Source organism: Littorina saxatilis, linkage group LG12 (genome assembly GCF_037325665.1).
Source record: "Littorina saxatilis isolate snail1 linkage group LG12, US_GU_Lsax_2.0, whole genome shotgun sequence".
In the NCBI taxonomy this organism is placed as follows: domain Eukaryota; kingdom Metazoa; phylum Mollusca; class Gastropoda; order Littorinimorpha; family Littorinidae; genus Littorina; species Littorina saxatilis.
In genome coordinates this window covers 24,123,567-24,140,191 of record NC_090256.1, presented here as the reverse complement: position 1 = coordinate 24,140,191, position 16,625 = coordinate 24,123,567, and the positions used below count along the sequence as shown (strand labels likewise).

Here is a 16,625-nt window from a genome sequence, read left to right as displayed (position 1 = left end):
AGAGGAATACCCGGCTTTGCCGGGTGAATCGCGAGACAGAGACAGACAGCGTGGCGGTTCACCACAATCACCTTTGAAGGCGAAGTCCTCTCAAACGGGATTGAGAATTTTAGAGCTTATTTCTAAGCCCTATATTAACTGTTATGGTTTCTCAAAGGCCAGAACATACAGACAGACAGACAAAAGCAACCAGACCCCATCACAAACAGAACTCTACAATCCACAGGTGTTGCCTCCACACACACACACACACACACACACACACACACACACACACACACACACACACACACACACACACACACACACACACACACACACACACAGAAGCCGTATATATCTATCTATCTATATAAATATATAGAGATAGATGACAGTGGATTTTTCGATAAATAGATTCGACCTTTGCACTTTTACAGTGAGGACAACTTACGGGTACATGCAAGGAAAGCCCACAACTTCTAAGGCGAACAACTCTGCAGAGTCTGCTGTGAAGGGCGACGGTAGTCTCCTTGTCACACTCGACCCCCTTTGAATGAACTTTGTCCCCAAATTTCCGAACCATGGACCCGCCAGCTTAGGTCCCTCCCAGGTTGGTGGAATGGGAACAGCACGAAAATGATTCGGTGGCCTGAACATTTCATGTCGAGTCCCATCCCTGTCGACCACGCCAAATGTAACCGAGTGCCGAAACACCACAATCACCTTTGAAGGCAAAGTCCACTCAAACAGACACACCAAAGCCGCCAGACCACATCACAAACAGAACTCTACAATCCACAGGTGTTGCCCACACACACACACACACACACACACACACACACACACACACACACACACACACACACACACACACACACACACACAGAGAAGCCGTATATATATATGTATATCTATCTCTATATAGAGATAGATGACAGTGTATTTTTCGCGTGGCTATAAATTGATTCGACCTTTGCACTTTTACAGTGAGGACAACTTACGGGTGCAAGGAAAGCGTTCTGGACAGTGCAGTGACATTCTAAAAATAGTAACGTAGTAACGGGAATATGGATTGACGCCACACGAAGGAAGGGAGATAAACGCAAAACACTGGAGAAGATAAGGAAGAGTTACTGGGAATGGATCTGGGAAGATGAACAGAAAAACCAAAATCGGTTCAGCGCTGCGCGCTGAGAGCACGTGTTGAAAATTTTCATCGACCAGGTTGTGTCCGGGGTCTACCTGAATATGCCCACCAAATTTGAAGCAGATCCATCGAGAACTTTGGCCGTGCATCGCGAACACACACACACAGACACAAGTCGTATAATAATTACTAGAATGAATACCTGCTTCGCCAGGTACCCGGCTTCGCCGGGAAGAAGTACTTAGAGCCGTACGCCGGCTTCGCCGGGTCCGAACAATGGACCCGCCAAGCTTAGGTCCCTCCCAGATTCGTGGAATGGGAACAGCACGAAAATGATTCAGTGGCCATAATGCCATTCCTGACCATATCGAGTCCCATCCTTGTCGACGAATGTAACCGTGTTAATCACCTTTGGAGGCGAACTCCACTCAAACAGGACTGAGCAAGTTAGAGCTTATCTCTAAGCCCTTTTGAACTGTTATGGCTTCTCAAAGGAAGGCCAGTACATAAAATTACGTTAAAATTAATATTAAAAGTCCTACGGTTTTGAGCCATTAAGGACTTGAGTGTTTGTCCATAAAATTACACAAAAGCCGCCAGACCACATCACAAACAGAACTGAACAATGCACAGGTGTTGCTCACATAGAGACACACACACACACACACACACACACACACACACACACACATACACACACACAAACACAGAGAAGCCGTATCTATAGAGAGATAGATGACAGTGTATTTTTCGCGTGGCTATAAATTGATTCGACCTTTGCACTTTTACAGTGAGGATAATTTACGGGTCCAATTTACGTTCTGGACACTGCGGTGACCTTCTAAAAATAGTAACAGAACGCCGGGAATATCCGAAGATGCCCCCTTCATACTATAGTGCACCATACGAAGGAAGGGAGGTAAACGCTGAAAACATGGAGAAGATGAGAAGATAAGGAAGAGTTACTTATAATGGTGAAATGAACACAAAAACCAAATTCGGTTCAGCGCTGCGCGCTGAGAGCACGTGTTGAAATATCTCATCGATGATATTGTGTCCGGGGTGTAGCTGAATACGGTGTCCAAATTTGAAAAAGATCCACCGAGAACTTTGGCTTTGGTGTGTCGGTATGGGGGCCCGGGTAGCTGAGGTGGAACCAAAATAGCTGAGGTGGAACCAAAATCGGTTCAGCGCTGCGCGCTGAGAGCACGTGTTGAAATATCGACCAGGTTGTGTCCTGTACCGGGTCTACCTGAATATGCCCACCAAATTTGAAGCAGATCCATCGAGAACTTTGGCCGTGCATCGCGAACTCACACACAGACACACAGACACACACACAGACACACAGACACAAGTCGTATATATATATAGATATATATAAAGTGAATTTTCAAACGGCATCGAATGTATATGTTGAACATACCACGACACGATCCCGACTCTTTCTCACGCACAGGTAGAAAGACTCAGACTGAGTCAGTACAAGCTCGTGCTGACCGTTCAAGCACAGTGACGGCCAATCCCGTGATGACTGAACTGAACATGGAGCCGGAGATAAGCGACAGGGACTTGCTACTGGCCTTTGACCGGTCCTTCGACCCTCCCAGTGAATGCGGTGTCCAGAGGTGTCGCGACTCCTTCCCCGAGTTCATCTACATCGTCGTTGTCCCTGCGGCGGTGCTGCTGCTCGTCATTCACGTCATCCTCTTCTCGCTCCTCGTCTGCTGCTGTGTCAAAAGGTCAGAAGTTCAAAAGGTCAAGGTCAAAAGGTTAAAGATCGAACGGTCAGAATGGATGGTCTGTTGCTTCTCCTTTGAAGCCTCTTCGGTTTTCTAATGGGTTTTTGAATAAATGTTTTTGTAGAATTTCTCGTCCAGTTTGTATGTATTATAGGGGTTGGAAAAAAAATACTAACATTTTCGCAACATTTTCTCTTCCAGTTCCCCCCCCCCCCCCACCCCCGTGATTTTTACTCTTTTCCTAGTCAAAACTTTGTCTAAGTTTATTGTTCAGATGCAGACTCAAAGTCACTCTACATTTCACAAAGGAAGAAATAGAGCGATGGTCTGAGAGGGTGAATTAAAAGGATCGTTTGGTGCTTAATTCTCATAGTCATGAAGGAAGAGCAGTTTAGGCCGTGTCCACCATCAAAATGACCATCCTTTTACATGTTTCAGGAGGAGAAAGCCTGTTGCGGAAAGGTGAGCAGATTTGTTTATGTTTAAGAGAGAGAGAGAGAGAGAGAGAGAGAGAGAGAGAGAGAGAGAGAGAGAGAGAGAGAGAGAGAGAGAGAGAGAGAGAAAATCGAGAGATGTATGACAGTGCGTGGGTGTACGTGTGTGCGTGCGTGTGTGTGTGTTTGTCTCAGAGTGACAGAGAGAAGGAGAGTGAGGGAGGGTTTGTTTGTTCGTTCATGGGCTGAAACTCCCACGGCTTTTACGTGTATGACCGTTTCAACCCCGCCATTTAGGCAGACATACGCCGCTTTCGGAGGAAGCATGCTGGGTATTTTCGTGTTTCTATAACCCACCGAACTCTGACATTGATACAGGATCTTTTTCGTGCGCACTTGGTCTTGTGCTTGCGTGTACACACGGGGGTGTTCGGACACCGAGGAGAGTCTGCACACAAAGTTGACTCTGAGAAATAAATCTCTCGCCGAACGTGGGGACGAACTCACGCTGACAGCGGCCAACTGGATACAAATCCATCGCGCTACCGACTGACCTACATCCCCGCCCCGTGAGGGAGGGTGAGAGAGAGAGTTAGAGAGAGAGAGAGAGAGAGAGAGAGAGAGAGAGAGAGAGAGAGAGAGAGAGAGAGAGAGAGAGAGAGAGAGAGAGAGAGAGAGAGAGAGAGAGAGAGAGAGCATCAAACACTCTGACAATCGTTCAAACAGTCAAGCAGCGGAAAAGACGGTCAGACAGACAGATATACAGACAGAACAAGTCGCGTAAGGCGAAAATACATTTAGTCAAGCTCAGTCGAACTCACAGAATGAAACTGAACGCATTGCATTTTTTCAGCAAGACTGTACTCTCGTAGCATCGTCTGTCCACCGCTCGTGGCAAAGGCAGTGAAATTAACAATCCAGAAAAGCGCGGTAGCGGTTGCGCTGAGGAGGATAGCACGCTTTTCTATATCTCTATTCTTTTTAACTTTCTGAACGTGTTTTTAATCCAAACATATCATATCTATATGTTTTTGGAATCAGGAACGGACAAGGAATAAGATGAAATTGTTTTTAAATCGATTTCGGAAATTTAATTTTAATCATAATTTTTATATTTTCAGAGATTGTTTTTAATCCGAATATAACATATTTATATGTTTTTCGAATCAGAAGATAATGAAGAATACAATAAACGTAATTTTGAATCGTTTTATAAAAGAATAATTTTAATTACAATTTTCCGATTTTTAATGACCAAACTCATTCATTAGTTTTTAAGCTACCAAGCTGAAATGCAATACCAAAGTCCGGCCTTTGTCGAAGATTGCTTTGCCAAAATTTCAATCAATTTGATTGAAAAATGAGGGTGTGACAGTACCGCCTCAACTTTTACAAAAAGCCGGATATGACGTCATCAAAGGTATTTATTGAAAAAATGAAAAAAACGTCCCGGGATATCATACCCAGTAACTCTCATGTCAAAGTTCATAAAGATCGGTCCAGTAGTTTACTCTCAATCGCTCTACACACACACACACACAGACACACATACACCACGACCCTCGTCTCGATTCCCCCTCTATGTTAAAACATTTAGTCAAAACTTGACTAAATGTAAAAACATGCGGGCAGGTGAAAAGACAGACGGGCAGAGACTTACACACACAGACAGACAGACAATCAGAGACTGTCACAAATTATTAACACTCACAAAAATGTTAAATAAATAAAAATACACGATTACACTATATCCCCAGTGAGGAGCAGTTGGCGATGTACGAAGCCATACGTCGTGCGTCAGCCGGTGTACGACGCATGTCGCACGGTGCCACCACGCCCTTGCTGGACAGTCGCAGCGGGTCGATGAGTCTGGTCCGCAACGACCACAGGCGTCGGGGGTTCAGACCCCGGGATTCGTGCCACTCGGCCCCGGGCACCCTGCAAAGGTAATGACGTTTTTCTTAAAGGTACACTGTAAATTGAAGTGTTCCACTTTTGAACACAGTTTTTATGTAACACAGTTTTTATGTAACACAGGTTTTCTTTATGTGGTACTTAGTTCTGCTAAGTCCAAGCAACATTCCAGTGTACTGCACGTGGTCGTAATAAAATCTATTGTCATCATTTTCACGAGTTTTCAATTTCATTCACAAACACCTGGGATATAAATCTCATGTTCCCCATGCAATAAATCGAGGTGGTGAATGGGTTTGAGCTTTCAGGTTCTTCTTCTGCGTTCGTGGGCTGAAACTCTCACGTACACGTGTTTTTACACGAGTGGAATTTTACGTGTATGACTGTTTTTACCCCGCCATTAAGGCAGCCATACGCCGCTTTCGGAGGAAGCATGCTGGGTATGTTCGTGTTTCTGTAACCCACCGAACTCTGACATGGATTACAGGATCTTTTCCGTGCGCACTTGGTCTTGTGCTTGCGTGTACACACGAAGGGGGATAAGCCGCCAGCAGGTCTGCACATAAGTTGACCTGGGAGATCGGAAAAATCTCCACACTTAACCCACCAGGCGGCCGCGGCCGGGATTCGACCCCTCGACCTTCCGATTAAGAGGCCGACGTCTTACCACCCCGCCACAGCGCCCGTCAGAGCTTTCAGGTGAAACGTGGATTGTCAAAGTAAAAGCCAATCAGGCTGATTGTTTGATGTGTGGAACCATCGCGGCTTTCGATTTGTGTTTCCGAGGACAACGATTGTAAGCATTCACTCTCAAAGACCCAATCAATGTTGATAATTACCGCGGCGACTCATGGTCAATTTGCAACTTATCTCAGTAATCGCAAAAGCCACAACAAAAAGTCATAAAACACTTAAAAGAAAATAAATATGCTCAACACTTACTGAACTCACAGTCAGATCGCATGCAGCTCTGTACATTTTCAGACTGGAAGAAAAGCGTCAACAAGGTAAGTGTGACGTCACCGACAAGTTTGACGTGTTATCTCGAGCTACTGTGACCCCGTCGCGATATAACCTTCGTGGTTGAAAACGACGTTAAACACCAAACAAAGAAAGAAAAGAGCTACTGTGACGATGCTTTGTGGCCCAGTGTTGGATTCTAAAAATTCGTCTCCCTGTGGGTTATTGTGCATTTTGTTGCACAACCAAAATGATGACAAAAACGATGTTTGGTGGCTTGTTGTCAGACCAGCATTTTGTTGTTGGTCCTCGGGGAGCATATCGCCTTTTGTCTCATATTTATCAACCGCGGCCTTCGGCCTTGGTCGATAAAGATGAAACAAAAGACGATATGGTCCCCTTGGACCAACAACAAGTCGCGTAAGGCGAAAATACAATATTTAGTCAAGTAGCTGCCATTTTTCAGCAAGACCGTATACTCGTAGCATCGTCAGTCCACCGCTCATGGCAAAGGCAGTGAAATTGACAAGAAGAGCGGGGTAGTAGTTGCGCTAAGAAGGATAGCACGCTTTTCTGTACCTCTCTTTGTTTTAACTTTCTGAGCGTGTTTTTAATCCAAACATATCATATCTATATGTTTTTGGAATCAGGAACCGACAAGGAATAAGCTGAAAGTGTTTTTAAATTGATTTGGACAATTTAATTTTGATAATAATTTTTATATATTTAATTTTCAGAGCTTGTTTTTAATCCAAATATAACATATTTATATGTTTTTGGAATCAGCAAATGATGGAGAATAAGATAAACGTAAATTTGAATCGTTTTATAAATTTTTATTTTTTTTTTACAATTTTCCGATTTTTAATGACCAAAGTCATTAATTAATTTTTAAGCCACCAAGCTGAAATGCAATACCAAACCCCGGGCTTCGTCGAAGATTACTTGACCAAAATTTGAACCAATTTGGTTGAAAAATGAGGGCGTGACAGTGCCGCCTCAACTTTCACGAAAAGCCGGATATGACGTCATCAAAGACATTTATCAAAAAAATGAAAAAAAACGTTCGGGGATTTCATACCCAGGAACTCTCATGTCAAATTTCATAAAGATCGGTCCAGTAGTTTAGTCTGAATCGCTCTACACACACACACAGACAGACAGACACACACACACACACACACACACACACACACACATACACCACGACCCTCGTTTCGATTCCCCCTCGATGTTAAAATATTTAGTCAAAACTTGACTAAATATAAAAAAGCTGGTCTGTCATTGTAAGGACCGTCTCAGGAATGTATAGAACCTGTTCACCAAGTTTGGTGACGATCGGTCCGTTCATTCTTGAGATCTATATGCGAACACAAACAAACAAACAAACACATCGACCGAATCCTATACACACCCCTATACCGGGGGTGTAAAAATCGGGAGAAGTCGACTTCTCGAACTCAAATTCACGAACCTCGCTGCACGAAGCTATGGTACTGGATCTGTTGGTAAAAAGGACTTCGCTAAGTCTTCGCGAAGTCCACTTCGGCCTCAATCAAGGATATAGTCTTAAACTTCTTCTTCTTCTTCTTCGTTTGTGGGCTTAGACTCCCACGTTCACCCATGTTTTTAGCACGAGTGGATATTTACGTGTATGACTATTTTTACCCCGTCTTTTATAGTCTTAAACCATTCGACTCACTGTTGTAGACCTAGAGAGGTTTTTACATGGGATAATCCATCTCTAGAGAGGTTTTTTACATGGGATAATCCATCTCTCGAGAGGTTTTTACATGGGTTAATCCATCTCTAGAGAGGTTTTTACATGGGATAATCCATCTCTAGAGAGGTTTTTACATTGGATAATCCATCTCTCCACTGACTTGGACATAATTAAACATTCATAGCCCGGGAGCTTTCTGTGCAGTTCACCCCCCCCCCCCCCACCAATATCTGCACATTTCATTCAAATATGTGTGATCCTAACGATGGACAGAACAATTCTCATGTACAGCATCTCCTTAAAATTAATCTGTTATAAATAGACATGTGTGTATGCTGTTGAAATATGTGTTTTGGATGAATATGATTATATACACAAAAACCAACACAACATGACATTCACTTGATACATCTAGGTGTAACTTTGGTTCCGTTTCTTAAACTGAAACAAGTCGCGTAAGGCGAAATTACTACATTTAGTCAAGCTGTGGAACTCACAGAATGAAACTGAACGTAGTCCGCCGCTAGTGCAAAAGGCAGTGAAAGTGACGAGCCTGTTTGGCGCGGTAGCGGTTGCGCTGTGCTTCATAGCACGCTTTACTGTACCTCTCTTCGTTTTAACTTTCTGAGCGTGTTTGTAATCCAAACATATCATATCTATATGTTTTTGGAATCAGGAACCGACAAGGAATAAGATGAAATAGTTTTTGAAACGATTTTGGAAATTTAGGTTTAATCATAGTTTTTATATTTTTAATTTTCAGAGCTTGTTTTTAATCCAAATATAACATATTTATATGTTTTTGGAATCAGAACATGATGAAGAATAAAATAAAAGTAATTTTAGATCGTTTTATAAAAAAATAATTTTAATTACAATTTTCAGATTTTTAATGACCAAAGTCATTAATTAATTTGTAAGCCTCCATGCTGAAATGCAATACCTAATTCCGGCCTTCGTCGAAGATTGCTTGTCCAAAATTTCAATCAATTTCATTGGAAAATGAGGGTGTGACAGTGCTGCCTCAACTTTTACAAAAAGCCGGATATGACGTCATAAAAGACCTTTAACGAAAAATAACTGGGGATATCATACCCAGGAACTCTCATGTAAAATTTCATAAAGATCGGTCCAGTAGTTTACTCTGAATCGCTCTACACACACACACGCACAGACAGAGACACAGACAGACACAGACACAGACACAGACACACACACACATACACCATGACCCTCGTCTCGATTCCCCCTCTATGTTAAAACAGTTAGTCAAAAACTTGACTAAATGTAAAAACAAAACAAACATAAAAACAAAACAAAACTTTTTGATCAAAAATAAATATTTCTGATCTGCAATTTCTTTTTGAATAAAACAAAAAGAGGCATTAAACAATGACAATAACAATAACAACACTTTATTTTCCATTAAAATGTTGCATTAAAATGGAAAATTTTCTTCTTAAAGCCTTTGTTTTCTTGTCAAAGTTGGAATATTTGTCATGAACTAGGTTCTTAACAGAAAGTCTTCTTTCAGAAAAGGATCAATCTGCACAGGAAGGCAGCAATCCGGATGTTGATTTGGGGTACGTGTCCAAGTAGGGGCCTTTTATTATCCCAAAACCGGCACGATTGGCCTGTGGTAAGGCCTCCGCCCCGTGATTGGGAGGTCGTGGGTTCGAACCCCGGCCGGGTCATACCTAAGACTTTAAAATTGTCTTTTAGTGGCTGCTCCGCCTGGCGTCTTGCATTATGGTGTGAGTGCTAGGACTGGTTGGTCCGGTGTCAGAATAATGTGACTGGGTGAGACATGAAGCCTGTGCTGCGACTTCTGTCTTGTGTGTGGCGCACGTTATATGTCAAAGCAGCACCGCCCTGATCAAAGCAAACAAACAAACAAATTATCCCAAAGGCCTTTCCTACAGAAACGGCTTATACCAGCTTTGCCGTGACAAATCATGACTTATCGTGTGTGCATTTTCCAGACACAGGAACAGAGAGTCAGCACACCTGCAGGAGACTCCACCCCCTCCGCCCCCTCCTCCTCCGTACGGGATGCCTCCCGACTATCCGCTGGAAGACGACGATGACGCATTTCTGGGGTGCGTAACTTTACTCAAATAAATGACTTATCAAGAGATTTCCCGTATCATTTTAAGCATTGTGGGACGCTATGAGCGAGGCGTAGAAAATTATGTGTCTTTAGTCACAGTCGTAGAGATTTGCACACACCATGAGTTATCCTTTTGGCAGCGTGAAGCTTCATTTTCAGGTCGTTTATTTACTTGCAGAGTTTATTGTTAAGACGTTCACATTGATTAAAGTTACTGGAATCGTGTTGTAGCCGGCAGCAAAGTGTGAGTGTGTGTGTTTTGGGGAGGGGTTGCGTGCGCGTGTGTATGTGTGCGTGCGTGTGTGTGTGTGTGTGTGTGTGTGTCACTGTGTGTGTGTGTGTGTGTGTGTGTGTGTGTGTGTGAGACTGAGATAAATAGAGACAAAGACAGACTTTGTGTGTAATATCATGTCCGAAGTAGTATATGGAATGGCTGTTGACTTTGACGTTTTACCGATACGCAGGCCTGGCATACCAATGCAAGAATTTCCTCCACAAGCCGACGAGCCAGAGCCGCAACAAAACGGTCATCACCAGCATCCTTCTCATCGTCGTCACCATCGTCGCCAACGTCCCTACAGTGCAGCCAATGGCTACATGACACGTTGAGTCACATGACCCGGCTCTTTGAACAATTGTCTCCACGCACTTATGGCACTCAGGGCGGGTCATACGATGCAGCGCTTTGTCGGGGCCAGATTTTACCCACGTCCCTCAACGAACGAAACGGCAAAGCCAATGACTAATCATATTTTGAGTCACATGATTACTCGATCTCTATGAGCTTGTATTCTTACACTAGAAGTGCACTGATTTGAATATTCTAATGTATAATAATGCAGACAGTTAATTGCCATGAGCCGTCGCGATATAACCTTCGTGGTTGAAAACGACGTAAAACACCAAATAAACAAACAAACAAACAAATTGTCATGAGTTGGTGCGTTGTAGCAATGTGCGATGTAGCGTCAGCCATGTGTGAAACAGAAACGGACATATTTTTGTCTGAAACACGTTTTCATCTATTTTGTTGCTATGTGGCGAGCCCTGAAGGTAAGGGTCTGTACTGGCGCAGAGACAAAGACGTATTGATAATCACTTGACACATTAATTCACACGATCTGCAATATGGGCCGATTGATTGATACACAACACGTTGAAAAATCATTGCAGATCTTCAGAATCAAGCGTTGGCTGGCCGAAAGGCCCTTTTAGAATAGCAGTAGACTGCACGATTCTACACAGTCCCATAATACAACATGTGTCACATGATGATACGAAAAATGTAGCTTCCTTGCACCACGTAGAGAGAAATGGACTTATAGAGGCGTATAGATGGGACAAATGAGTTAGTGGCGTCTCAGTTGACCTCACAGCAGGTGCATTCTTTCTCGTGAAAGCGCTTATGGGGACACGTACCAATAATCAACAGCATGGCTGCTTTTAGTGCAGAGTGAGAAATTGGTGTTGAATTATTTTCGTATGTGGCGCCTCTGTCAATCTGATAAATTAATTCATTAAAAACATCCCACTCTGGATCTGCAAAGAATGCTGCGATGTGTTGTTTGGGTATGTGTCCCGGTAAAAAGATGCTCTTATTCCATGTAAAAGCCTGGCCAGTTCTGTGGTGGTACTGATAGTATATTAAAATACTCGTTCGTACGAAAAGGGAGATAATTATCTTGAATTAGTATTTGTCCAAAATGGTCCTTATACAGGGTGACCCAAAACAAATGCAACCCTCAACAATACTAAAAAGAAACTAAGTCCATCTCACGATGAACACGAGCCGAAATCATATGCACTCGACTTATGAAATAGAAAGAAATCAAATACGACGAAGAGAAGAAAAAGTTTGAAAGTACCATTGAACTTCCATGTCGGCGTGTGGTTGAGCTTAAAATAGGAATGTTGTTGCAATCTGCTTTTGTTGAAAATTGTGGTAGTTGTTATGTATTATTTTAAGACCAAAGGAATGATGGGAAAGAAAAAAAAAAACACAAAACAGGAATAAATGTGAAAATAATGTTATTTCGAAATGTCTCTTATGATTGTGTACGCAATGCGCAGGTATTCATCGTCTGCTGTTCGAGTCAAAAGTTGAAAGCAAAGTAATTCCTGTAAGCCTGCCACTTATTTATAAAAAGAAACGTTTTATACTTTTACCAAACAGTTAGTATAATGCACGCTCTACCTGTATTCGTCCTTAAATTCTGCAAGACTGAAGCGAAAGAGGTCTGTCTCAGTTTTGTGGTCAGTTTGTTGTGTACATTTTACACACGCACAACGAACAACACATGCACAGGCCCGGGGGAAGCTCTCCTTTCTTATGTCCGACCATAGACGTATACATGTAGTTTACATGTTTATTAGTCATCTATGTGATTGATTACGTGTATGATATGACGAAGAGTCGCATCGGTTTGATGCCGTGAACCCAACCGTGGCTGTGGCTGTCGTTTGAAGTAGCCTACTTCTTTATAAAGATTCATTTACATTCTACTTCTGACCAAGGCATGTTTGGTACCTACTGAATCCTTGTTGCGTGTAGTTTTACGTGGCACGTTGCCCAAAGTTGTATTCTTGAGGAGCATAAAATAAAACGTGTTACAAAGTTATATCAAAACTCTGCAGTGACTGCTCGCGCAGCAGGTCAGCTAATTATAGCACGCAGCCTCCACAGACAGCTCCCGAGCCGAGACCATATGACTCGCCGCTCCTGCGGCTCGTCAATAACTTCTACATCTGTTGATATATTTGGGGGACATAAACGTCAGCCTTTGCATGACCCTTCCACAAAGTGGCAATGTTGTAGATTGAATGAACCCCCCGCGGGTTAGGGGGAAGAATTTACCCGATGCTCCCCAGCATGTCGTAAGAGGCGACTAACGGATTCTGTTTCTCCTTTTACCCTTGTTAAGTGTTTCTTGTATAGAATATAGTCAATGTTTGTAAAGATTTTAGTCAAGCAGTATGTAAGAAATGTTAAGTCCTTTGTACTGGAAACTTGCATTCTCCCAGTAAGGTCATATATTGTACTACGTTGCAAGCCCCTGGAGCAATTTTTTGATTAGTGCTTTTGTGAACAAGAAACAATTAACAAGTGGCTCTATCCCATCCCCCCCGCCCTTTCCCCGTCGCGATATAACCTTGAACGGTTGAAAACGACGTTAAACACCAAATAAAGATTGAAGGGTCTGACTTTTGTTCAATTTCAAAAACAGTTTCCAAATTCGGCGATTGACTCGACCGAACAAGGTTTGACATTGAGCGGTAGCATTACTTACCTACGATAAACCCTCCAGACTTTTGGATTATCTGAATGTCTGAGTATACACAAACACCCCCTCACCGCCAAGATCATCGGTTACCTGAAGAAAGTGGTTACAGCTAGGTTCAGGGCAATCCCTAAACAGGAAAGCTTTTGTGCCATTGACAATTTCGGTGTAATTTGGAATACATTTTGGAGAAAAAATAAATGTCGGACCATTTTATCTACAGACTCGAAACTTTGTAGAATGGTCGTGGACAAACCGAAGTTCATGCACAACAACTTTGAAAATATTTGATAGACTCAAATGACTGGACAAAATTAACCCCTTCATTGTAAAGTTACACTTGCGCAATGTCGCGCAAAATTCATCCACGACATGAACGCATTCATGCATGGGAAATGCCCTGATCCTGCCTGTAATTGCTGTATTCAAGTCACTGATTGTCTCATTTTGATTAAGGTATACTATGTCATTCGAGTTACCCCAAAGGTAACACTCCCGTGGGCTTAAATCGGGTAAGTTTGGCGACTGCTCAATTTCAAACATCGTACTGTTGAGTCGATCCCCGAATTTGGCAACGTTTTTTGAAATTGCACAAAACTAAGACTAATTGCTCTAAAAATTGTAACTTTGTGGAAATGTCATGCATATAGGGTGAAGCTAATGTACCCCAAATATAAATTAATTCCGTCAATAGATATAGAAGTTATTAGCAATGGTGTGGGTTGCTTTTTTTAGGGGGGGGGGGAGGGGGGGGGGGTCCGCCCTGAACCACAATTGGTACGGGTAGAGTGAAACCATTATTTTGAATGTTTGTCTTTGTTCAACTGCGTATTGTCGTTGATTGTTAATGTTTTGCCTGCCACAGTAAAGAGTGAACCAAAAGGAAGATATCTTACGATTGATTGACACGACGTTTGAATGTTTGTCTTTGTTTAAAGTATCGCTCTTGATTTAATGGTTTGCCTGCCACGGTCAAGACATTGTTATTTTCGTTTTACGCATTGAATTGCATAATATATACCGTCTAGCAGTTTAACCGATTCTAGCTCGTGCGGAATGCTCCCATTGACTCAAAGTAAACATGTTCAGCACAGTCAAGTTACCTGTGTGTGTGTGTGTGTGTGTGTGTGTGTGTGTGTGTGTGTCAGTGTGTGTGTGGCTGTGTGTGTGTGGCTCTGTGTGTGTGTATGTGTGTGTATGTGTGCATGTGTGTGTGTGTGTGTGTGTGTGCGCGCCGGCGTCATATGCGCCGTGTGTGTTCGCGAGATTGAGAGAGAGACAGAGACATACAGACACTGAGACACGCAGACAAACACCCAGAGAGAGAGAGAGAGAGAGAGAGAGAGAGAGAGAGAGCCTACTTGAGGGCAGACAACCCGCCCCGTCATCGATCCTTTCACGCCAGGAAAAGAGAACTCGAACCTGTATCTGTTCCCATGGCATCATCATGTGTTAAAAATAGCACGCTGTATTGCACAAGAGGGAAGAAAGTTTATAGTGTTAGAAGTCTCGCCAGCCCAGCGGGAACGGCTTTGCCGTGGGGGTACTTCGTTTATCAAAACCAACGGGTTTGAACATACATGTGCACTGAACCTCCTGGCGCTATCCGTTTCCTTTTAGTTTTCTTTCATCATTTTACATGATATAGGTTTACTTGTATTTGTTTTGCAACGGTAGCTTGTTCTGTTCCCCAGATTGAGCGGCGTATAATATAATATGCGTAGTGGTTGTAGTACAGCTGCGGCTGGGGATTTTTAAGTTAGGGGTTCGAATCCCGGCAGCGCAAAGTAGACAAATGGTACCTTCGGATTTTTCCGACTTTGTTGTGTGCTGGAGAAGTGTGTGGATGCTTTGCGTGATTAAACACATGTTTATTTTATTCGACAAGCTTAGCCTGCTGACCTGCCAACACGGAGTCATAGTTGTAGTAGTTATGGCATTCCATTTGTCAAATAATTATTTGGATACTTTTTCATGTTTTTTTCACCAGTTTTAGCTACATATTCATTATTTAGAAGCTCATGTGCTAAAATAAAAAACGCTCGCGCTGGACCCGAGTACTCTTCAGACACACACACACACACACACACACACACACACACACACACACACACACACACTCTCTCTCCCTCACTCCTTCTCTCTCTCCCTCTCTCTCTCTCTCATACACACACACTGACACGGCACACACACACACCACACACACACACAGACTCGGACAGACACACACACACACACAAAAACACACACACACACACACACACACTACCACATCTCCATTCTAAAACACGTCACGTTCCAAATCAAAAGACGACATTCTATTTTCTTACGTCACTATTCTTGGTTTACGGTACCATTCGGCGGCTTTGCTACGAGTATGGCATAGTCTTGGTTTGCCGAGACCTTGCACCGTTCTATCAGACTGCCTGGCTGGCTGTTGCACCGCGAATTCCTCCCACCGCCAAGTCGGTTTTTTGGCTCACGTAAGTGTAGCCTATGCGATGATAAACTTTGTCTGTCTGTGCGTGCGTGCGTATGTATGTATGTATGTATGTGTGTATGTCTGTGGTAGAAACTTTAACATTTCCGAGTCTATGGATTACGTCAGTCTCGGTCAAAAGTGTTCGACGTGTGTGATAGAAACTATTTGAAGACGTCACATTATGACGTAAGAGGGTTAGACGTCACGCAAAGGAATTACTGAAAGTCTCGGTCATTGTTATTGTGAGCGGGCCGAGACTTCTTGGCAGATCCAGGGTCTCGCTTTCTTGCATAGTTTCACCTAGATGCTTACTGTGTGTGTGTGTGTGTGTGTGTGTGTGTGTGTGTGTGTGTGTGTGTGTGTGTGTGTGTGTGTGTGTGTGTGTGTGTGTGTGTATGTGTGACGGAGTGATTGAGTTTGTGTTACTGTTTGTCGATTTCTTACGTGAGCCTTGAAGGCTTCGCCTCTTGTTTTCTTGTTTGTGGTTTATTTCGCATTTAGGTCCCAGGTAACATTATGAAGTTTTAATACGATCAATCGGACCTATTATCAAGTTAGTGTATCAACTTTTGAACGAACTGCGCCCAGTAGTTTCCCAGCAATAAGCTGTTAAGTCGAGACACACAGACAGACAGACAGACAGACAGACAGACAGACAGACACACAATTAAAGTCTGCTGGACCCTTGTACTCGGGGATAAGTAATTGTTTATAAACAATGTAAAACAATTCTAAATAATTTTTTGTTTACGTAAACCATTCATTATTTACGTAAACAATGAATTGTTTAGCCAACACATTTTCCATTATTTAGGGGTTTCTAGGATTCGCTTCTGAACTAAGTTTTATGTCT

General features: G+C 42.9%; 1 protein-coding gene across 1 annotated transcript; it reads left to right on the top strand.

Moving 5' to 3' along the window:
- The first annotated feature begins 2,593 nt into the window (after positions 1 to 2,593).
- Positions 2,594 to 5,255, top strand: LOC138983048 (uncharacterized). The gene is made up of 3 exons (XM_070356451.1): positions 2,594 to 2,871; positions 3,310 to 3,333; positions 5,051 to 5,255. Exons 1-3 carry the CDS (start codon positions 2,660 to 2,662, stop codon positions 5,253 to 5,255), a joined length of 441 nt encoding a protein of 146 aa, XP_070212552.1. The 5' UTR covers positions 2,594 to 2,659.
- Positions 5,256 to 16,625: the final 11,370 nt, after the last annotated feature.